The sequence below is a fragment of the Xiphophorus couchianus genome, chromosome 24 (genome assembly GCF_001444195.1).
Source record: "Xiphophorus couchianus chromosome 24, X_couchianus-1.0, whole genome shotgun sequence".
NCBI lineage: Eukaryota > Metazoa > Chordata > Actinopteri > Cyprinodontiformes > Poeciliidae > Xiphophorus > Xiphophorus couchianus.
The window spans coordinates 12,260,070-12,283,752 of NC_040251.1; the positions used below are offsets into that span (position 1 = coordinate 12,260,070).

General features: G+C 38.1%; 1 protein-coding gene and 1 long non-coding RNA gene across 4 annotated transcripts; one reads left to right on the plus strand and one right to left on the minus strand.

Moving 5' to 3' along the window:
• Positions 1 to 300: 300 nt before the first annotated feature.
• LOC114140335 (uncharacterized) lies at positions 301 to 15,045 on the plus strand. Of its 2 annotated transcripts, none has more exons than XM_028010114.1 (9): positions 301 to 1,083; positions 2,302 to 2,526; positions 4,934 to 5,074; positions 8,069 to 8,140; positions 8,705 to 9,766; positions 10,496 to 10,603; positions 11,815 to 11,864; positions 12,616 to 13,702; positions 14,633 to 15,045. In XM_028010114.1, the coding sequence occupies exons 1-9, from the start codon at positions 454 to 456 to the stop codon at positions 14,786 to 14,788; spliced, it is 3,531 nt and encodes a 1,176-aa protein (XP_027865915.1). In that variant the 5' UTR covers positions 301 to 453; the 3' UTR covers positions 14,789 to 15,045. The 2 variants fall into 2 exon arrangements, with proteins under 2 accessions (XP_027865915.1, XP_027865914.1); XM_028010113.1 differs by having other exon boundaries at positions 302 to 1,083; positions 4,934 to 5,092.
• Positions 14,656 to 20,391, minus strand: LOC114140339 (uncharacterized). 2 transcript variants are annotated; one of them, XR_003594560.1, is made up of 3 exons: positions 20,031 to 20,384; positions 16,141 to 16,244; positions 14,656 to 14,784 (listed from the first exon to the last, which is right to left on the minus strand). It is a non-coding gene; the product is annotated as an uncharacterized LOC114140339 (long non-coding RNA). The 2 variants fall into 2 exon arrangements; XR_003594561.1 differs by lacking the exon at positions 14,656 to 14,784 and adding an exon at positions 15,915 to 16,059 and having other exon boundaries at positions 20,031 to 20,391.
• Positions 20,392 to 23,683: the final 3,292 nt, after the last annotated feature.

Consider the following 23,683-nt stretch of genomic DNA (forward strand, 5'->3'; position numbering starts at 1 on the left):
CAGGAAATGAGTCCACAAAACAAAACTCTGTTGAAATAGAAAATTTTCTCAACTATAAAGACGAAAGAGAGGATTACCAATACTGAAAACTTTGGGATTATCCTTAAAACTATTCAGAGATTACATTTTCAAACCCTTTACCAGGATATGAACATGTGGAGTCATGACTCAGATATTGAGTCATTTGTTTTTGCCGCAAAGAATGTTGAGAATAGTGACTAAAAATGATGGGAAGAACCAATAATCCACCGTGCACCGTTTTATTTTGCAATGTAACCGGAAGTCATTTCCCCCAACACGATTTATTTCTGTCTTTACGCGCGGTGGAAAAGTTTCAGTCTTGAAGATGCAGAGCTCTTGGCCAAACATCCTCCAGCAGTGAATTTTGAGTTATAACACCGAAATATGGTATCTTCACCCCGAAAAATATTGTTTAAAAACTAGAAGAAGAGAATGACTAAAGACGGTGATAAAAGCGCAAAGTCTGCGCTCCGCAGTCAGAAGCAGTCCAGGACGCAGCAGCAGCAGCAGCAGCTTTTGGTCCAGAAGAAGAAGAAGAATCTGACAGGTGAAGAGGACACACAGTCCGGTCAGTGGGAGAGTAAAGCAGACATGAAACCAGCCGGACCGCAGAGAAAGCAAGCGGGGAAACCCTCTGGAGTCCCCGCGGAGAGCCACCGGAGCCCCGGCGCGCAGAGGAAGCTGTCGGACGCCAGCAACGCCTCGGAGGACCTCAGCAAAGACTCCGGCTGCCCCTCCGGGAAGCAGTCCTCCTCGGACAGCAGCTCGGAGGTCTCCGACAGCACCTCGGAGGGCAACAAGCGCGACTCTCCGAGCAGCGATAACGAGTTAAGCTGGATCGACGGCAGAGCTTATGAGAGCCCGGACAGCGAGGGGACGCGCCAGGACGCGCCGTGCTGCGCAAAATCTGCGGCAGATAACTGCGCGCTCCAGCCTGATGCGGCGGCGGCAGCGGGACTCGGTTCGGGTAAAACAGCCTTCATGGATCTCCTGACGGGGGAGACAACCGAGGAGCTGCAGAGGGAGATTGAAGACTTGAGGTCAGAGAACGAGTATCTGAAAGTAAGTCGGAGCTCAGTGCGCTATTTATATATTTTTTTAATTCCCTTTGCTGATTTTCGTTTGGAATAACTTAATTTGCAAATTTGGAGCATCTCTGAGTTAGTTTATTCTCCACAAACTTCAGATTTCCAGTATTATTTTGCGAAAGTAACTCTGCTTAAAATTTAAAATGGCTTAAAATGGCTATATATATATAGCCATTATATATATATATATATATATATATATATATATATATATATATATATATATATATATACTGTATATATATCACTAAGTTTCTGTTTTTTGTATATCTTAAATTGTTTGCACTATTTTTGGAGTTTCCTTTCATTTCAATGTACATGTGTGGCAAGTAAGTTCTAATTTTGGCATTTCGGTCGTCCTCTCTCACACGTCACAACTCAACTATTGATCACAATATCTAAAAACCAAGGAAGATGAGGTTATTGGCATATTTTCTTCTAAATAAATGGCAATGAAACGTCAACTTTTACTGTTAATTTGTTTATTCTCCATAAAAAATGTTGGATCTTGTGGTCAGGGTTGGTGGGAAACCTTAAATTATGGTTATTTTTAAGTTAAAACTTGAACAACATAACTTCTAAGTAAAGATTGAATGTATAATAAACTTCATTATTTAATAATTATTCTTAATTTTTTGTTAGAAAACCTTGTATTTACATAAAAAGCAACTCTATAAATGAAAATAGGAATCTTAAACTCCTTCCTTTCTTTAGACATTGAGAATAAAAAACATATCTTCAAACTAGTTCTGTCACTAGAATACATTTTGCTGGACCTAAACTTTTTCTAGAAGTTATTTTAATAAACAATAATATTGTTGTTTTGTGTACTATAATGATAATAGCACAATAATGCAAGTACATAATTTAAGATCAATTAACTTTAATTTCTAATGAATATTTGACACTGGAACTGGAAGACATTTTAAATATCTAAAATAAATAAAACAAAACAATCAAAACAACAAATAAAATTAATTATGAAGTCTTTGGAAACAAAATTGCCCTACAGAAAAAGGAGCTGGTTGAAACTAAAGCACCAGACTGAAGAATTTTGTCGTCCAGCTTTTGGTAGAAAGAAAGAAAAGAGAAAAATCATAAACTATGCAAATGGAAATTGTTAAATTTATTTTCATTTACCATGCAGTTAATTGATTTATGCTTGAAACTTGACCTGTGTTGTTTGCCACAGGATGAGGTGGAGGAGCTTCGCTGCGAGATGCTGGAGATGCGCGACATGTTCCAGGAGGAGGAGGTGTACCAGCTGCAGGAGCTGCGGCTGCAGCTGGAGCAGGCCAAGAAGACGTGTCGCATCCTGCAGTATCGCCTCCGCAAGGCCGAGCGGCGCAGCATCCGGGTGGCTCAGACGGGGCAGGTGGACGGGGAGCTGGTCCGGAACCTGGAGCACGACATAAAGGTCTGAACCCAGCAGGAAGCAGTCTGAAGCGATTGATTGTGGTTAATCAATTATTGAAATAACCGTCAACTAATATGGTTATTGATTAGTTGCTAACTGGAATTCAGAGACTCAAAAAAAAGGCCATTTCCTAAAAAAAACCCCAACAAAGTCAGAGCAGTAATGAAGCCAAACCTGTAAAAACATAAACATGTTTTAATTAAAATATAAATAAAACCCCTTTTTTTGTAAATACATTCTATCCAAAACTCCTCAAGTGGCAGTTTTAGCTTCCCGTGGTTCTAATTCTGCAAAATAATCGCCTATTAAGCATCTTTTGCTATTATTTGGTTAATTCAAAAAATAATCAACAGATCTGTGAAAAAATCAAGGTGCTTTGCCTTCTCCCAGTACAAACTAGAAACAACCAATCAGAGCTAGGAGGCGGTTCTTAGTGCTGTCAATCACTCCTGTGTACTCTCCCTCCTTCTTTCTGCTAAAGATATTTACCTGACGGTGGATAAATGGATTTTCTGTAATGGTAAGTTGTTTTTCTGCCATTAGCAAGTTTAGCAGCAAGTGCATGAATTTGATTGACAGCGCTAAGACCCGCCTCCTGGCTCTGATTGGTTGTTTGTGGCCGAGAGCGTTATATTTCTTCAGACAGTAATAGTAGCTCAACGAAGATGTTCAGGAGATCTTCACAGATTATCTGTTATGGTGACAGTTTTAACAAATATGTAAAATAACAACATATTTTCATAAATGTTACATGCTGCAACTTTAAATAAAACATCTGCAGAATATGCCAATGATTTATCCGATTAATCATCAGAATAATTGTTAGTTACGGATCTAAAAACTAACTAAACCAACAGTAAAAGCTCAAACTTTTTCTGCGTGAATCATTAAACTGACTTTCAAAACCTTTTCTCCTGTTATTGCTTTTATTCTGCATACTTGCTCATACTGACTGGAAGAGCTCAATCAGTTGACTGTAGCCTGATTCATGGATGTTTGCTCTGATATAAAGTCGTTCCCGCTGCTCACCAGGACCACAGTCATGTCATTAGACTAAAACAGCCTTCTCATGCATCCTGTTTATATTTTTAACATACAGGATTGTAATTAGGCGCTGACTTATTCTCCCATCTACCAGAAACATGAAAGTGTAGCGACTGTTGTTGAATGTTTTCAGTGTGGTGCCTGACCTGACTCTGACTCCCCCTCTGCATTCACTCAAATGGAGAATTCCCGTCACAAGAATTTCCTTGTAAAGTGTGTCAGCCAAGACCAGCTGCTGCAGAAACCGCGCTGCACGAGCTCATTAAAAATAACGACACTACTGCAGAGTGGAAGCAATCCACTCTTCTTTTTCCCTCACTGGAGTTGCTGGTGTTACACCAGATTCTGTTACCACTGCATATTGTGACGCTGTTGCATTTCAACACTGAGCTTCGTCAAAAACATAAGCTTTATGGGGCGGAGGGGAATAAAAAAATCCAAACAAAGAAACATCAGTGACATCTGACCGCTAATATTATGACTTATCATATATTGTAACCACAGTTGGGTAGTACTAACTATTTACATCTACTTAATTACATTTACTTGAGTATCGTTTTGGAAAAAATGTAATTTTAGGAGAATTTTTACCACACTGTACTTTTCACTTTTACTTGAGTAATTTTATCATGAAGTATCTCTACTCTTACTTAAGTAAAATTTGTTTTAACATGTTTTAACCAAAACTTCACCAGACAGACACACACCTGCAGTTTTTGTTAAAGTTTCATAAGTTTTTTATTGAAAGAAACTGATTGGAAAAAAAATATATTTACCAGATTTTGTTATTGTTTTAGTTACTTATATAAATTACTGTTATTTTCACCCTCAAAATACAAAAATTTCCACTTAACTTTATATTCTGGTCCATCTGATTATGTAATTTTTAAATATGAAATGATTCTTCATAATTTGATCAATTACTCTGTACTTGAGTTGACTTTTTACCAAATACTATTTTTACTTTTACTTGAGTAAAAAGTATGTTGAAATAATTCTACTCTTACTTGAGTACAATTTCTGGGTACCTTGTTCATTTCTGACTGTAACTTATAGTAAAATACAAAATATTTAAACCAAACTGTTTCTGCTGCCTCTCTCCTTCCTCCAAAGAGTAAAAAGTAACTATCGGATCACTAATATTATAATGTTATATTTTATTATTCGGAGGAAGGAGAGACTTAGCAGAAACAGTTTGGTTTAAATAGTTAATATTGACTAAATACCAAATATTTTTATGATACATGCTGAAGGTATGGCAAAGTGTGGTGGAAAAACTGCAACAGCGCCTCCTACGGTCACAGTTGTTACACAGGATATGACGTAACAGCTGTTGCTAACCATCTGTTCGTTTCGCTCCCAGGTCGCGAAGAGCGTCTCCCTCCGCCTCTACAACGAGCTGGAGGCGGCGCAGAAGAAAAACTCCCAGCTGGAGTGGGAAAACGAGATGCTGCGTGAGAAAACGCAGGAGCTGGAGGTCGCCAAGCAGGTCCTGCAGAGTGAGGTGGAAAAAGCCAGAGAGGTGACTTTTATTAAAAGTCACCAGTTTAACCATAAAATTGCACAACGTGACATTTCGAAAATAAGTTTGCTTAAACATAGAGCATATAACTTTTAATTAAAAAATGTTTACATATATATTTATATGTTGGCTAAAACTATTGCCATGGTGTGACAGTAGGTTATGAGGCAGATTTCGTCAAACAAGATGGCCGCCATGGACGTACTCAGATCGCTCTGAACTGTGGAAACCCGAGGAGCGCATTGGTGAAAAAAATACAGATTTTCCAACAGTTAAAGCTGCAGGTTGTAACTTTTATGACGCTGTCAGTCATCCTCGTGTAGTCGCTGCTAAATGTGCTAGTGGCGGAGAAACAAGTTGTCATTACAGGAAAACCGTTTATCCAGTGTCATCTGTACGTTAACTAGGCCAGCAGTCATGACAAGCTATGAACCGACAGAGGGCGGAGGAGATGCATTGTTTTGCAGATTATCTGTTGCATAACAAACTGTCAAAACGTGGTGAGAGTTTTAACGAATATATACAAATCTTTTTTAAAAAAAATAAAATTTACATACTACAGCTTTAAGAAATGGTAATTAAAACAAGATGCTACATTTGATTGCACTTTAAAAACACAAAATCTTACCAAGTATTCTTGGTCTAGTTTTGATTGCAAATATGTTGACATACTTGAAATAAGACAAAACTGACAGCCAGATATAAGAGCTTGATTCAAGTAAAGAATTCCTTAATACCGATGAAAAAGTACTAGTTTCACCAGAAGATTTTTCATTTATAAGATGGAAACACTGTCTTGCTAGAACTGAAATAATCTGCCAGTAACTAGTACTTTATTTGTTTTTAAAGAAATATTAAATTAACTTAAAACAAGCTCATGTATCTTGATAAAAAGTTACTTATAAGTTAGTTTTGTCTTATTTCAAGTGTACTAAGGTATTTACACTAGAAACTAGACCAAACATACTTGGCAAGATTTTGTATGTATGTTGTTTACATGAAATATTTTCATTTAAATTTCTACATAAGTTGCTCAGTACATGAGTCACCTTTTACCAAATACTTTTTTACTTTAACTTAAATATTTCCTTGGACGGTTATCTTTTACTTTTACTTAAGTAGAATATGTTAAAGTAGTGCTACTCTTACTTGAATGCATTTTTTGGGTATTTTGACCTCTGCTTGTAGAAAAGTGAGTCTTTCAGCTGCTTCCATTCACTCTCGCTCTATTTTATACAATATAATATTGTCATAAAGGCTGTTCTGGTAAAACAGTAGGGCTATTCTTACTCCTTACTCCGCCCACCCCTGTCTGACATTGGTGATTAATTTATAGTTTCCAGATATACATTAGATCAGGGATGCCCAAAGTCTGTCCTTGAGGGCCGGCATCCTGCACGCTTTAGTTCTCTCCCTGGTGGTAGTAACAACCTTTTCAGTATGTCAATGTTCTTCTTAGGCCTTCTAACGAGCCATCATTGGATTCAGGTGCGTTAAACTAGGGAGAGAACTAAAACATGCAGGGTGCCGGCCATCGAGGACCGACTTTGGGCACCACTGCAGTAGATGAAAGTAAAGCTTTCAGCTGTAATAAACGTCCATTTTTGTGGTCAGGCATCATCCTCTCCGTTACCCACCACCGCTGCACCCATCCAGCCAGCTGTCCCCTCATCCCTGGGTAAGGCGACCCTCAGTGATATGAGAGGAGGGCCGGGTGGCAGCTGCTTGGTGCCGGGGATGGGTGAAGCAGCCCGTTGGTATGCCTGGGCCAGAACCCTGAGCACAGCTGACACAGTCGCCTGAGATGACAGAAAAAAAGGCACAGAGATTACAAAAATAGACCCTCTGTGACTTTCTGCCGTTCTGCTTACAATAAGCTGGGCTAAATCTGGATCAGGACGTATTATGGCATCCAGAAAGGCGTCGGTGCCTCATGCACTGACCCAGAACCTCCATCAAACGTTGACGATTCTCCAGCACTGAACCGTTAGGCTGAGTTTTACCCATTTAGATCCCTCGACCATCTTGGAGGACGGTGACATGTGTTCGGTTTAATCCTGGATTCAGCACTTTGGCTCTGAGACAGCCGCTAGTCTCTTTGATCCCAGCAGTGAAATCCACTTAAATGACCTAATCCAGGGGTCTGCAACCTGTGGCTCTGGAACCGCAAGTCGCTCTCTGCGACTTCCACAACGGCTCTTCATAATCTTTGACTGGAAATGATGAAAGAATAAAGAAAAGTTTGGCAGTTTTTCTATTTTTTATTGCATTTTAATACAGAAATAATTAGATTAAAAGTCAGAATTCTGAGAAAAAAATATGAATTCTGAGATCAAAGTCGTAATTCAGAGATTTTATTTTTTTTATTTTCTCTCTTTCATCACCTAAAAATAGAAATAAAATAGCGACTTCGCACAAATAACAAATTTCCCTGACACAGTGCAGATAGAAGTGAAGGAGAACAAACATTTCAGGAACTGAATCTGCTGTTGTTTCACACATGACGTGGTTAAAAGTTAAAAAAAATCAAGTGGAACTAGTATTTTTTTCATCAATATTAAGGAATTATTGACTTAGAAAAAGCTCTTATATCTCACTGAGAAGTTACTTTTAAGTTATTTTGTCTTATTTCAAATGCACTAAGAAATTTGCACCAGAAACTAGACCTAAAATATTTGGTAAGATTTTAAGAAATTAATTTACTCAGTAAGTCAATACTAACTTTTTCCTGCCAACAGTCATCAGTAGCTACAATAACTGTTTGAAGAATTTGAATTCATTCATGACTTACAACATTTAATTTCCTTTTGCGATCAATAAAGTATTTTTGAATTAGAATTTAATTGATCTTAGTTTCTAAAATCAAGTAATCACTAAAGTAATTAAGCTACGATGCCTGTAGGTTCAGTGAAGTATCAGGATGACTTAAAAGTTTCTGCTGAAAATCTCAACTGTAGCGTTTCTTTTCTGTCTCAGAGCACGTTGAAAAGGAGAAGCATCCGCTCAACGGTCAGCAAGGCAGAGAAGCGACTTTCTCAGCAGATTGAGGTATTTTCTTCTTCTGAAACTTTCAATACTTAGTTCTCATGAGACATCGCACTTCCGTGAACCTTGTAACTGACAGCCATCTTGGTAGGCAGTTACTATTGAGTCGCTATGACAACAGTAATCCAGCCACCAGCTTTGAACTAAGCTAAATTATACATAGATCTCATGTGATGTCAACTTTGTAGCTGACAGCCATCTTGATAGGTACCATAACTGGCATGACAGTTGCTATGACAGCAAGCCACAAGATTAGAACTAGCTCTTGCCTCATTTCTATCCAAATTATAAACAATAGACGTATATTACAAGTATTACTTAATTACACCTCTGTATAAAACAAGGATAAATATCATTGCTATTTACTACAGTCCTTACTGTGGAACTAGCAAAATTAGCTTAGCTGATGTAGCTTTTATCTGAAAGCTAATAGGGACATGTAACCATTGTGTTTGTTAAAATGTACTTACTCACATGGGTCCACTATGCTTTGCACTGTTTTTGCCTACCAAGATGGCACGGATCACTTCTGTTTCACTTCTGTCGTCTCTGATTGTCTCGTTGAAGGAGGACAGCACTGACCTGAAGTGCCAACTCCACTTTGCCAAAGAAGAGTTGGCTCTCATGTGCAAGAAGCTGACCAAGCTGGTGTCAGACAGCGAGGCCATGCGAGAGGAACTGGCCCGATACCAGTCGACGTACGGAGACGTAGACATCCTCCCGCTGCCTGAGGGCAAACACAGCTCTGCCCATGCCAGGGAAGCAGAGGTCAAAGTTCATTTGAAACTGGTGGAAGAAGAGGCCACGCTCCTGAGCCGCCGCATCGTCGAGCTGGAGGTGGAGAACCGCGGCCTGCGAGCGGAGATGTGTGACCTCAAGGAGAAAACAGGAGGAGGAGAGGAAGACGCTGCTGATGAGAATCCATCGCTGACTGCAGCAATTAAAGATGGAGAAATGAAGAACCAGAGAGAGAAACCAGAGGAAGGACAAGGGAACGCAGGGGGAGAGTTGTTCTGCAGCCAATCGCAGACTGACGAGCAGATCAGCGAAGGTCGGGAAGGTCCGGTGGGCGGAGAGCAGGAGTCTCCATCCAGCCAGGAGAGAGATGCTAACCAGACAGCTAGTGCTACGCTTAAAGAGATGGCCGCCAAAGACTACGAGTTTCTGCTTGCTCTCAGAGATCATGCCTGCATTTTATCTTCAGCCATTCAGGTTCTGTCGGTGCCGCCCAGAAACGGGCACAGCTCCCCTTCATCGTTTTCCCTCACATCTCCGATGGACGTGACCCCAACCGTCCAGGCACAGCGACATCTAACGGAGACGCTGGAGCTCCTGCAGGCCATGCTGCTGGCCTTCATCGAGAAGATGGATGCTCTCCTCAGGGGCGACGAAAAGGGCCCTCAGAAGGAAGGATTCGCTTGGGATTTTTCCTCTTTTCTCTCGGCAAACTACGAACGTTTGAAGGAGTTGCATGTGGAAGAAGTCTGCAGCATGCAGGCCAAACAGAAAGCAAAGCAAGGGGAAGTCGTGGACGGCCGGAGGGATCCGAAGCTGCAGCTGTCGTTGCATATTCTGTGGATCCTTCATCAGTGGTGCAACGTCAGAGGAACCAATCTGGAAGGAAAAGAGGTACAATAGAAAACAGATGAAATATTCAAACCTGTGGATTAATCGATTTATCAGATTTTTTTTTAAAAACGGCACATTCTACAGATTTTTCTGCAGGTGAAGCTGAAACGATGCCACTTGAGGAGTTCTAACTATTTCTATCCATTTATTTACTGGCTAATCAAAGAATACTCTCAGCTCTACACTGTAGATAAATTAAGTTCTAACACCTGAGCTTTTCACATGTTAGAAGTATTTTTTAGCTGCAGATGCATTCTTTGCTACAAATGATCAAGTGTTCACTTAAAGAACGCTATTTCATTTCATTTTAGGCAATGAAATGTCCATTAGTTATTTGAAAAATTAATTGAATTATTTGCTTATTTGCATTTTTAATGTATTTCTAGGGTTAAGTTCAAGTGGTCAAATGAGAAATCCAGTTTTCTTAATTCAGTAAATCGTCTGAATGATTAGTAAAATAATTGACTAGGTGCAGCCCTACTTGAGGTATTATTTTTTAAGTTACTCTACATTAAACGTCTACACAACTTTCTCCAGAGTCTTAAGTGTTCCTTGGTCTCCGTGGTTTGTTTCAGATTTTACTACTTACATATTTTCACTTTCCTTCTATTTCATAAACATACAAAGCTCTACTTTGCAGCATGGCAAAGTGAAATGTTGTCAATTATTGCATGTTTTTTTTTTTCCAAGTTTGGTTAAGAACGTCTCATTTTCTGTTTTTATCCCCAGTGTAGAGATAAAACCCTGTCAGCGCTGCTCGGGTTGCTGCAGGACCTCAGCGCCGAGCTTCGAGATGACAGCAAGGCGAAGTCGGCTGCGTGTGAGGAGGCAGCCGAGGTAACGGTGCCGCTCAGAGTCCAATCCTCCCGCTGAGTGTGAGGCTGTCTGACACAGTGGGAAGTCCTCCCCATGATCTCTGTCTCTCTGCCTGCTTCATGAGAAGACTCATGCCAAAGTATTTAGGGTAATCTCTTGTAGGAGCTGCAGCCAACCAGGACAGACGTGTTCAGATATACAAACTATATATGCAGTAAAATTCTCCAAATGGAGCTTTTCTGCTTTGCTGTTCACACCTGATTTTTATATTAAGCATCTATAGCTTCAAAAATTGCATTTTATTATTTATTTTTTCCCTCTTTCTGAGAACATTTAGTCTGCAGTGATGAAAAGACTCTAAAGGCATGCCAGCAGCTTTATGTGGCAGCGTTTCAGCTTCAACTTCAGCAGGATAACATGCTGATAATGTGACTTATCACCATTATTGCTTATAGATTCGTTTAAGTCGGATTCGTGATTACGGGCTGCACTGTCAGGGAGGATCCAGAAACACAGAAAATGGGGTTTGTAGACTTCAAGAGCCAGTCTGGTTATTGACAAATATTAACAAAAAACTTTTATTACTAAGAAATTACTCATTAAGCTAATTTCCCAGGGAACCACATGGAGAGTCTGAACTCATAACTGGTGGGTCTCCAGAATGGCTGCTCATACATGTGGTCAATTATATACAAAACAAAACAAAATATTAACATAAATACTATATCTAAAGACATAGTAGATTTAAATAATAATTTGCAAAACTAAATTTGTGCTTTAGTTTTAGTCTTTAAAGTTAGCGCTTTAGCATTATCATCCGCTAAATTCTATGTTGATATTTAGCTTTGCCTTTAGCACAACTAGCTTCCTTGTTAGCGGTGCCCACCACTGCCGGTTTGACTTCCTTGTGTCGTAACTAGCTTCCTATTGGACTGTATATTCATGCATTTATAGAATTGGACAGATTTGCTTATACATTTTGTATCAGATTTATAAAGTATATTGAGGTTATAATTCTGTAAAGTGGTGCTGGACAAATAAATTGAGTAAAAAATGCAAAATAGCCCTGAATAAGGCAAAACCTTATTCCCATTTGAGGGAATTGGAGACTTTAAGTGGCTAACATGAGCAATAGATCTGCATTCAGTTGGAAATTAGCTAAAAAATCAACAGTTCAGATGAAGCATTAATTTGCTTTATTTGTTTAATTTGCTTTCTCTTTCTTTGCTCAGCTTTCTGTTGGTGCCGTTTTCCACGATGGGCAACACGTTGAAGATCACAGGTCGGTGTTTTCCTTTTGTTTGCAATGCTTTGCTAGCAATGGTAAAAACTACAACAACTAGATAACAAGGTCAGGAAAAAGTTTTAATAATAAAAAATGGTGACAGAGAGGGAAGTGGGTCAGTTATGCTAGCTTGACTTTTACAACCATAAGATGTAGAAGTGGTGCAGAATTCGATGCGTTTTGGTTCAGTTAAAAAAAAAAAGGCGACCTAAACAGCAACTCCGTTACTGATTATAGGTAGAGCAGGAGTTTAAATTAGCTAATCAATCACCTGTGTGTTCAGACAATCACTTATTAATAATCGTAAAATAAACATCAAACCTAAAACTGTAACAGACTGAATATTCTGTTCTTTGTGTGGGAAATGTTTGCGTGTTTATTGATGTTGAAAAAAACACAAACACTAACAGCTCCACACATTAGTGGAGCTGTTGTCAGTCAGTTGCTATGGCAACGAGACACAGAGTGAGAGATGAGAAAAATAGGAGTGGTTTTGAGTTATTCTTCAAAGGTTATTTTCCCTTTGCAGTGGTGCACTGCACTAAATAAATAATACATACATCTCCAGGTTTCATTTTGTTGCGCAGCTACGGATGACAAGAAGAAGAGGAGCCTTTTTGCCCTTCGACATTGTTTGCGTGTGCGCAGTTTCCAGATGTAAACAATAACATGCAACATGTCTGTAAATAATCAATTAATCGCGATTTGTCCGATTAATTGTTTCATTTTTCTCTTGCTGCTTCCACAGTATCTGCAGACTTCGACAGCTGTTTTCCCCACGCAGCCCACGAAGGAAGAACTGGTGCTACCTGAGCCAGGAGGCGGCCCAGCTGGACCGAGACGATCCGGTTAAGACATGGGACCACCTAATCATGCCTCTCAGCTTCCCTGGTCTCAATTTTGAACAGATGTCGACGGAGCGCAGCCACACCGCCCCAGAGAAGACGACTTTCCGTATCTACTACAGCCCCCCGTCGGCCCGCAGAGTCCAGCTGGCTCAGCTAAAGCAAAGCCCCGCTGCAGACCGGGCATCCGTGGAAACCTCGTCTCCCTGGTGCACGCCGCCGACATCCTTCTCTCAGCTCTGCCTGGGCTCCTCCGCTAATCTGAGCGACGACATGAAGGAGATCACGGCTGGCTGGAGGCAGACGGTTCACGCCGGCTCTCCGGAGAAGAAAGGGAGGATAGCAGGCCGCTGGGTGGACGTAGCCTGCTCAGGTACACAGACCCACACGAAGCCGCAGATGGTGAGTGTTGGCCAGCAGACAGATGAGACTCAGGGGTTGAGAAGCGGCTCCTTGCTGGTTTCCGCTCACTCCCAGCACATCTCCACCTCGCTGGACGGGTTAGCAGGTCGAAGGAGCTCCACTTCCTCCCCCAAACCGTTTCGCAGACATTCCTCATCTCCTTCCTCACCCCCCAGTTTGAGCTCTTTGTCATCCTCCGGCTCCAGAGATCGAGGGTTGTGGCACCCGTCGCAGCAGAGCACAAACGGCCTCACCTGGACTCGGCAAACTGGTACCAGATCAAACCCAGCCCAGAACCAGAGCCCCTCCAAGCTGCCGACCAGATCTACCAGCGCAAACCGGTGCGGCTTGGTGACCGAGTTCCTGCGCCGGGTGAGCGGCCGGGCGGACAGAGCCTCTGCGGGGTCGGGCCAGAAGACAACGAGCGGGCTGAAGAACCTGGAGCGGGCGCCGACCAGACCGCTGCAGAGGAACGACAGCGTGACCCGGATCGTCAACCAGAGGTTCATTAAGCAGAGAGAGAGAGAGGAGAAGGGAGGCAGCGTGAACCGGAGAGCCAGAAACAGTCAGAGCGCGGCCGCAACAGAGGTGAGGAAAGAAACATCGTACCACCTACGGGTGGGGCTGGGCGATAAATAGGTTTCATCGATTTCTTTTGGTTTTTGAAGATACCATTTTTCAAAATCTGAATTTTTGTTACATTAAGGGTGTGGATTTCAGCACATCCAATGCAATTATCTTGTTTCACAATTGTGTTTTACAGCTTCTATTTATTTGGACTTAGTAGGGCAATTGTGGATAAAAAAAACTCAGAAATTTTTAGATTAATCTCAGAAATTTTCTAGAGAAAAACAAGAAAATTTCTGAGTTTTATAACTCAAAGGTTTCATATTTGTTGAGCACTTTAGAATCTATAACACTAAAACAGCAGCCGAATAATTCCTCATAAATTAGGGTTGGCATAAAACACTTAACTGTAGGTTTCAGACTTTAAAAAGCTTTTGTTTTAATTTACTTAAATCATTATCAAAATAACACAGCCACTGAAACTAACAGCCACAGTGAATTTATTACGCAAAATTCACATTTTCTGTGTTTTTAATACTTTTATTTGGTTCTCAACTGCTTCTAAAAACAGCCCAAGCGCTTAAGAAACACTTAACCGGTTTTTACAATAATTTAATGTTTTTAGCTATGTGGAAAACAAGCTGTTCAAAAACCTTGAGTCGCATTGGACAGGCAATGTGCCGTTACCTAGCAACCCCAGCCTTGCCTGGCCCCGTTACCTAGCAACCAAAGCAGAACTCTACTCTATTTCCATTCTGGCTTCATGTTTGTTTAATAAATATTGACAAAGTGGACTATGTTGTTTTTAAATTACCATCACAAGAAGGTGTAGCTCCTTTTCACGCTTTTTGTGATTGTAATTTAGAAACTATTTAAATGACAAAATATTGTTTTTTTGTTGTTGTAATTTTTTTTTATTTGGAACTTCCTTCCTTTATTCTGTCTGACCAGGATGGAAACTACGACTGCAGCTCCAGCAGCACTCTGACCTTCTGCTTCGCTCGTCCGTCTCGTCAGAATCAGAGGCCGACGTCCATCCCGCCCAAACTCCAGCGACACAGATGCTCGGCGCCAGTGGGACCTGCTGCAGACTCCAGCTGTGGCTGAGAAGACCGAAAATATATGGTGCTTTTTTAGATTAGAAAATGCCAGATAAGAACAGTGTAGGAGGGTTTTCATAGTTACTGTACAGCTGTTTTAAAAGGCAAAATCTGTTTTGTGTGGAGTGTTTAGGAGAGCTCTGAGCAAACTCTTGGTGCAATCTGAATGCTCATCTCTTTTTATAAGTGACTGTATTTACTTATCTTTTAATTAATTTTTGTATTTTCTAAATCCTATTCAATAAATTTTTGTTCAGACCATGACCTATTATGCTTCCTTGCACGAGTTGGGAAGATACGCGCTATACAAAACATATTAATTACATTTTTTACACAAAATAATTATTAAATAATGAGATTTTAGTTTGGTCAGTTCTGCCTATTTTGATTTCCTTTCAGAATGAATTGCAAAAATATTTTTTTTAATTTATAGTGAATTACCGGCAGCTGTGGCTGCAAGAATTTCACCGTATAAACACAGATTTTACCGTATTTATTCTGTAAAATTCTGGCAACCATAGTTGCTGGTATTTTACCGTAAATTAGAGACATTTTTTGTACAGTGTACTTAAGGGCCTCTTGTTCACTTTAAAAACAAATAGCATTGACACTCACATGTGAAAATGGCTGCAAACGGATGCCCATTTATACAGCCGTACATCTTTGAACAGCATTATTAGAGCCTCGTGCACAACCAACAAGAATGCAGCAAGTAGTTTCTGAATGGCAAGTCAACAACAAAATATTTCCCTTTTCCAGCAGCCATTGTACAGTCCATACACAGGTAAAATCAGCTGACCAAACATGCTGGAACTTTGCTTGAGTTGCCTGGTGACGGACTGGGCTTTGCTGGGGTTGCTAGGTAACGGAGCAATGCCCATTGAATCTGACTTGGCATTTGGGAGGTTTTTGAAATGGCTCACTTTCCAGACACCAAAAAACAAAAAGTGTGGGTGTTTTTCTTTTTAAACCTTTTTTCTTTAGAAGCAGTTGAGATCCAAACAGAAGTACAGAAACACACAAGATGTGAATTTTGCATAATGGGTCGTCTTTAACCTTCAAAAGTCTGACTACCTGAGAGGTAGTCAGACTTTTGTCTTGTAGTTTTGTCTGTAGTCTTGTTGGTTGTCTTTACTTCCAGGACGTCTGCTGACTGTTTACGCCACACGCTCCTAAAAGGAAACGTCACCTTCTGAGAAGTTAATAGGATGAGATTTCCTCACTTGTTGAGGTCACCACCCTCCTCTCCTCCTGCCTCTTTATCTGTTTGACTCTTTGCTTTCAGTGATGGGAAAAACAACAAGCAGGTCGGATATGAATTTCTGACTCTCCCTCAGACCGATCTGCTCAAACACTTACCCCCTCACTCAACAGCTGGTCGGCTGCGGCCAACGACGGCGCCAGCACTGAAGCACACAATCACACGGGGGTCAGATTTCCGCTCAACCACACGTGCTTAAGATCTACAATTTCAAACAAAACATGCTGAAATATCTGCTTTTCATTAAACACAACAGTGAGGAGCTACTACAATGATTAAAAAAGACAAATACTTTCTAACCCATATAGTAACTATTGGTTTGTTTTTTTAACAAATCACTGCAGAAAGACGAATCCAAGCCAGTAATCTAAAGTAGTCGGCAGTAGTTTTTATAATATAATGGTAACACATTGCAACTAGTAACTTGAACATATTTTATAGCAAACATATGTGTGCTATATATGTGTTATATATATAGCATATATATATATGTTATATATGTGTTATATATTTTTTCAGTGGAAGGAAAACTACAAATGACTTTTTAATTTTTAAAAAAAATTCAAATTCAGAAATACTTTATTGATCCCGAAAGGAAATTAAATATTGTTGTAACTCATTAATTCAAAGTCTTCAAAGACTTATTGTAGACAGTGATGGCTGTTGGCAGAAAAGATCTCTTGTAGTGTGGTCTGTATTACAGTGAATTCACAAATTAAACTTAATCAACATAATTATTTCTTTAACCTCTTATCACTAAGGATGTTTCACATCTGATATTCTGGAAAACAAATATGTTTATTTACTAAGAATTTTAATAATATCACATGAACAGTTTCAGCATAAATTAATCTCAATATTTTAAATTGTGTCAAATTTAAGATTTAAAGTAGGTGGCAAGTTTACTTTGTAAAAAGACCAACACTAATCTTATACATTATAGTATGATTCAAGGATCAAGTTTAATCATTTTTCATCTTTAAGCTTGGTTTATTCTCTAAAACATTTTAGCAATGCAGATTTAACTAAATCTGTACTGAAACGCTGTGAGTGGAGATGACTGTAGCAACGGGACGAGAGGCCCCAAATCTTCTCTCCCTCAGTTATGCATTGAGTTTCGGTGCAGTACCACATCTCACCATCGGTGTCGCTGCAGCGGAAGCTGTGCGGTTTAAATCAGATGAAGACCTTCTTCGGCGCATTGGTCATCAGGACGTTTTCTGTTTATGTTCACCAGGTGAAGCTTTTGTATATATACATATATATATATATATATTTTTGAAGCTAAAGTAAACATGGAGTCCGTATTTTCCCGGTTTGACTCCTATAATTTCGAGGCAGATGAGCGTTTTGTCGACGGTCTGAAGACTTTAAACTACAGAGACCAAACCGAGCTGCTAAAACTGAAGCTGTTCTTCTATAACAGGTCAACTCTGTTGTGTTTACCCACATATCCATCCTCATATTTATTAACTTCTTTTGTTTTCCTTAAAGCTGTTAGTACACCTGCAGTGTTTATTAGATTATGGAGATGCTTAATCTTTCTGTTTATTTTGTTAAAGTGGATTCTAAGCTACACATTTTATACATTTTAAAGTATAAATATGGCTTGCGTCGTCTGCAAATGAATAAAGATAAACGTTACCATTAAAAAATCGCAATCATTATTCTTTTCTTTTTTAACTTCTTTTACTTGTTTGAGGCAAAAAAATAGTCAAATAAATGGATTGAAGATATGATGGAAAGCTGTAACAGATACATGAAAGAAGAAGAAATAAACATAAGTATATGATAAAATAGAAGGATGTAAAACAGGAGAAAAAAATCGTACTTGATCAGAAACAGCAATATATACCTTTTAAAACAGGTGGGGAAAAAAAATCTTAAGATATCTTGCAACATTTCTCTCTTTCACCATACATCCAGACAAGATATTTAAAGAGGAGCAGCAAAAGCAAATGAGGTGGATTAGAAGTGCCAGCCAACAACTGATAGTCATCCAGGAAATATTACAGTCTTCAATCAAAGGGTTCTGCGTTAAAACCATATTTGATTTCCCTTTTGTATTAATAAAGCATTTTTGAATTTAACTGAAAAAAGGAGACAAGAAGGTTGATCAAAAATAACACAAAACTGTTAATCAGATATGCAGCAGAACAACACATCAATAAAAAAGGAAAGAGCAATTGAAGAAAAAAATCTGATAAAATGGAAAACTCTCTCTAACATACCAACTATAAAAAATAATCGGAAGAAAATAAGATCAATGTACCCCTAATTGTGATGTTATCTACCAGTCTTGGTTGATTCCATATTCTTTTCTCTACTAAATATGAAAATATCATAAATTAATTATTGTAAAGTTTGTTTTGCAAAGCCAGAATGTTCTGGTGTTAAATAAAATATTTTTGTGTTATTAAGGATCCAATAGTTCTGGGATTTTATGGTGCAGTAGGCTTGAGCTGCTGATCAAACTGGGAATCTAAAATACCATAATTAGTCTCAAACATTTGTTTTTATAGATATTCAGAATGTTTATTCTGTTTTATTTTGCTACATTAGATGTTAGCAACCATAAATAGTATTTGTTTTAATTAATTCTCCTTTAACTGTGGCATTTTTCTTTTTTAAATCCCTCCTTCATGTCCGTCTTCAGGTTTGTGGAACCAATAGATCAGCAAAGCTACAAACAGTGGATCTCTCCATCTTGTAACAACCAGCAGAACCAAACTGCTCAGTCAAATCCAGATTCAAATGAAACAGAAACGTCTGCAGACGGAGAAACGAAGCAGCTTTCTTTTGCAGAGGTGATGCAACTGGTTCAAGAAGGAAAAGAAGTGCCAGGAGTGACGAAGCCGGACGTCCAGCCCAGCAACCAGTGTCCCACTCCGTCTCAGATGCAAAGAGTGCAGAAACCGTGGGAAACTACACCATCATAACTGAACTTCCACTTAAAAACCAATGTAAGATTTAAATGGCTAAAAAAATTACATGAACTCAAAAACTTTTCACCAAGTAAGAAATCCTAACAGTGTTAATCTGTCGGATGCTGTGGAATCAACAGTCTAGCCATTTTTTTGTGGTAATTCTAAGAAATTAAGTTGTTAATTTATTATTTTTTACGCTTTAGTCAGTTTTACATTGACTTACATGTCCTTCAGTGAGGTTTTACGCAGAACTGTATAATGCCTGAACTTTCAGTTTTCAGTCTTTTCCTCTTTTTGTGTGTCAATTTTCTAAAAAATAAAACTTGGGAAGAAGAAAACACTGATCTAAAGATAAAAGAAATGTTCACGCTCATCCGTCTGGTCCTGTAAATTTATGCAGACTTTATGTAGGCATCTGAGAAAATTATTTTGTTGTGAAACTACTCCAGCTATAATCTGTGCCATGACTGATGCACTCTGTAACAGAAACTGCAAGTAGTTAAGTTAGAAATTGTGTCATTTTGTTGTCCCAATCTGTGTGCTCATGTAATAAACATAAATGTAAACCTTTGTACATTTTATACAAAATCTAGATGAGATGATATGGCTTAAAAATAAAATCTCTGATTTTTTCATACCAGATTCAATTTCTTGTTTTAACTGATATTTTTTCTTGCCTCCTAATATAAAAAAAATAAACGACAGAAAAATATTTTCTGTAGTTTCCATACGTCGTCACGTTTTCGGAAACTTTGTAGCCGACAGCCATCTTAGTGGATACAGTGACTGCCATGACAGTTGCTATGGAGTTGCTATGACAACAGTGAACAAGCCACAGACTTACTCTCGCCTCGCTCCTATCTAATTTATACATAGTATATTACAACTATTACTCGATTACAATTTGAGTACTCTCCCCACCTCTGTGTAATACTAAGATAAATATCAGCTATATTGTAGTACTTACTGCCAAACTAGCAAAATTAGCATAGCTAATTTAGCTTTTATCTGCTAGCTAAGACGGACATTTAGCCTAGCTTTGTGTTACTACATGCACTTACTCTGCCAGTCATCAGAGCCTTGTTATTCATATGAAGAGTTCGTAGGTCCTTTATAAATCAGTTGAAACGTTGCCTGTATGCGTCCATAGATTTCAGGCGTAACTCCTCCATGGTATAGCACTGTGTTCACTAAATAGTGAACTACGTCATAGTAAGAGATCGGAGGCAGCTTGTCCACATCGTCTAACAAGTTTCCATTATTTGTCTCAGCAGCGATTTTGTTGATATATCTTTCTCTTGCACATTGATCAAAAATGGCAAGATACTTTCTGTTTGTTTGTCTTGAAGCCATGAAGTCATATTCCTTGCTCTACGCTTACCTACTAAGATGGCGCGGATCACTTCCGGTTCAGACTTGCGACAAGCATATTTTAAATTCTAATTACGAGAATATAGTCATGATATTGGCAGAAAAAATATGCAATTTTATCAGAAAAAAGTTTTAAAATTACAAGAATGAAGCTAAGATGGAGTCAACAGGATCTGATGTGAGCAGCACATCAGTCCCTACGGTTTTCTTCAGAATAGACTGAATAAACCAAACCAAAGTATAACTTCACAAGATGCTCAACATTCCTCATTTTAATTTTTGCATTCTCATCAAATTAATACTTTATTCTGGTAATATTATGACTCTATTCTTGTTCGGGCATGCTCACATCACTGAACTATGGAAACCCAAGAAGCCCATTGGTGGAAAAAAAAAAATCCTGATTTTTCAGAAATATAATCTTCAAAAATCAAAAATCTGGTTTAAGGTGAGGTCAGTCGTCAAGTCAGGATTTTACAAAGTTAATCTCACTTTGTGTGACATTTACAGTTACATGTTCTCCTAATATTGTGTTAAAAACCAGTGAAACCATCAGAGAGAATTTCATACTTATGGATGAACAATAAATGTTATAATCTGGCTTTTAGGACTTAAGAGCAAACAGAAAGGTAAATAAATAACAAAACCACACCTTCTATGATGAATCCCACAGATTTATTTATTGTTTCACATGAGAATCAACTAGCGTTTTTTTTTCCTACGTTACTTTAAAACAAACAACTGAACAGTCGACACGCTACTGAGAAACCCAGCTTAACTGAGGTGATGTTAAAACTGAGTCTCCTAAGGGACAAAACTAAAAGTAGACAAAAAAACATCAGCACCATGAGTGTAGCACCATCATACGAAGAGCGAGGTAAGCGTGTCATTTCAGTGCATCCTCTCATGCATCCGGAACACATTGAAATGTTTGTCAAACACATGAAATGACACAGACCCACTTCCTGATTATGCACCATTACAGTAGATAGCATGTAACATGTAATGTGACCAAAAACAACAACAACAACAAAATCTGATTTAAGCCCACAGGTTATTTTTGTAAGTTTAGGAGTTCAGAGCTTATTTTAAACTCTGAACTTATGTTCAGAGTTTAAAATAAAACAACATAAATCCTGATGACAATGCATGACTTAGATGGTTTTCCTGGAGCATAAAACGAAACTTTCCATGTCAGGTTTTTGGCCGCAACATCATTTAGCTAACAGACAAAAGTATTGACAATAATTTGATTATTTTTGAGATCTGGATAACAAAAATGTTTTGAAATTTGAGACTTTATTCCTTTTTCTGTCATCTAGGATAATCGATATGAAAGTTTGAGCTTATATCTGCTCTTATGGCTGATTACTGTAATATTTACAGATATTACGAATTACGTTTCTCTACACTTTTGACACTGTGTAAAAGTAACCACAAAAGCCACACTGCAAAAACGCAAAATCCTACCCAGTGATTTCGGTCTAGTTTCTAGTACTAATATCGTACTATACTTCAAATAAGAGAAAACTAACTTACAAGTATCTTTTCAGTAAGATGTAGGAGAAAAATACTAGGTAAGATTTTGTGTTTTTGCAGTGTATATTGCTTCTCATTCCATAATGCTTTGCTGCATCACTATCATGGTAACATGACCAAACAAAAACATGGATGGAAAGCAACAAGATTAGTTGTTACCATCAGCCCAGTTTTACTTATACATATATTTTGACAAAATACTAACATCTGCTGGTGCTGATATATTGTATAAATAAAAATGTTCCTATAAAAATAGTAAAAAAAAAAACAAACATTTGCTTTTAGGTAATAATGGGTAAAAGTACATTTAATTAAAGTAGAGATGCAAAATATATCAGCACAATGGTATTGGTCTGATAACTAAAAATGTGCTAATATTAATTTCCATCTTATTGGTGTTTTTGTGTGTGTTGGATGAATAATGATATCAGTGCAAATTTTCAAATCGGCACAGACCAAATTTGAAGATTACAAAAAGCCAAAGTTTACATATAATTCATCAACTGGGTCTGGTTTAAACTTCACACTTACTATTGATAGTCCTGGTTTTATTTTTAGTTTTTAGAGTTTCAGGGAACAAAAACATCAATCTGTATGTATTTTATCATATTTGAAATGTGTTTTGACACGTCGAGGTTTTGCAGATTTTCAAATGGAGCTGATCTGAGTTTGTCCAGATGCTAAAAAAGCTTTTAGCAAACTGACGAAACAGAAAACAATTTTATTCCCTCATTGCTTATGAAACATACAGTTTTCCACTAAAATATCCAAAATCTTTTAAAAACCTTTTTTTAAAATCTAGAAAACTAGAGTGTAGAATCGCATCATATTCAGAAATTGAAACGATTATTGTAAAATCTTAAAATGTGTCACTATGAGAGTTAAACTGCTGGAAAAATTAAAGTTTTAAATCAAGGATTGACTTTTAGCAGATTTTTTTCCAAAACACATCAATCAAGCATTTCAAATATCAAATTTAAGGCTTTCATTATTTTCACTGCATATTTCATGTTATTATTTTCTGTCTCTTTTTATCAAACCGAAGAGAAACCATTTTTTATTTGTTTACCTTAAAGAATACTAATAGGGTAAAAGTGATAACATGTTTTTTATTGAACTAAATCTTGCAAAATTTATATGATTTAAAAATTTACCAGGCTGAATGTTGATTCAGATGTATGTAAATTGTAACATGTAGCGGTGGTGAAAGGTCAATAATTTTCCACATTTCTGATGATCCATCTTTAAAGAATTTGATAAAATTGTTTCCTTATTTGCTTTTTTCCATCAGTTAACTGGAATTTTAACCATTTACAATCTAATTTATGCTTTTTATTGAATAAGCTGCATATTACACCTCAAAGCTATGTGTATTATTTCAAAGCTACACTCATATTTAGCTTTTATTCTGCATTTTGTATTTATTTCAACACAATTATGTGGCTCAACTGGTTAAGTAAGAAAACCGTTGATACAGTACTTTAAGCTCAGTTCCTACTTTAGATATTTACTGCAGCAAAACTCTACAACTAAAATATTGTTAACAGTCACAGTTCATTTTTGCATACACAACAAAAAGTCCTTGAAAAACACAAAAATGTAAGTAAAAATGCAACAACTATGAGATTGTTTTAAGAGAAAATGTGGCTCCACACTGGGATTAATAAAATGAGTTACACAGAAAAACCAGAAAGTCAACAAATTTCATTTTCATTACATATATATTGATATATAAAAACTAAACAAACTGAAACTGCTGATTTAAAGTCATGGTTGAGGTAGAGAGCGAGGCCTGCGCCACAAA

Bases quoted from the DNA above. Each gene is read 5' to 3' on its own strand.
- LOC114140335 (XM_028010113.1), top strand. From the start codon at position 454: ATGACTAAAGACGGTGATAAAAGCGCAAAGTCTGCGCTCCGCAGTCAG. The intron at 2,527-4,933 runs GTCTGAACCCAG...TTTCGCTCCCAG, and splicing joins ACCTGGAGCACGACATAAAG to GTCGCGAAGAGCGTCTCCCT. The intron at 5,093-8,068 runs GTGACTTTTATT...TTTCTGTCTCAG, and splicing joins AGGTGGAAAAAGCCAGAGAG to AGCACGTTGAAAAGGAGAAG.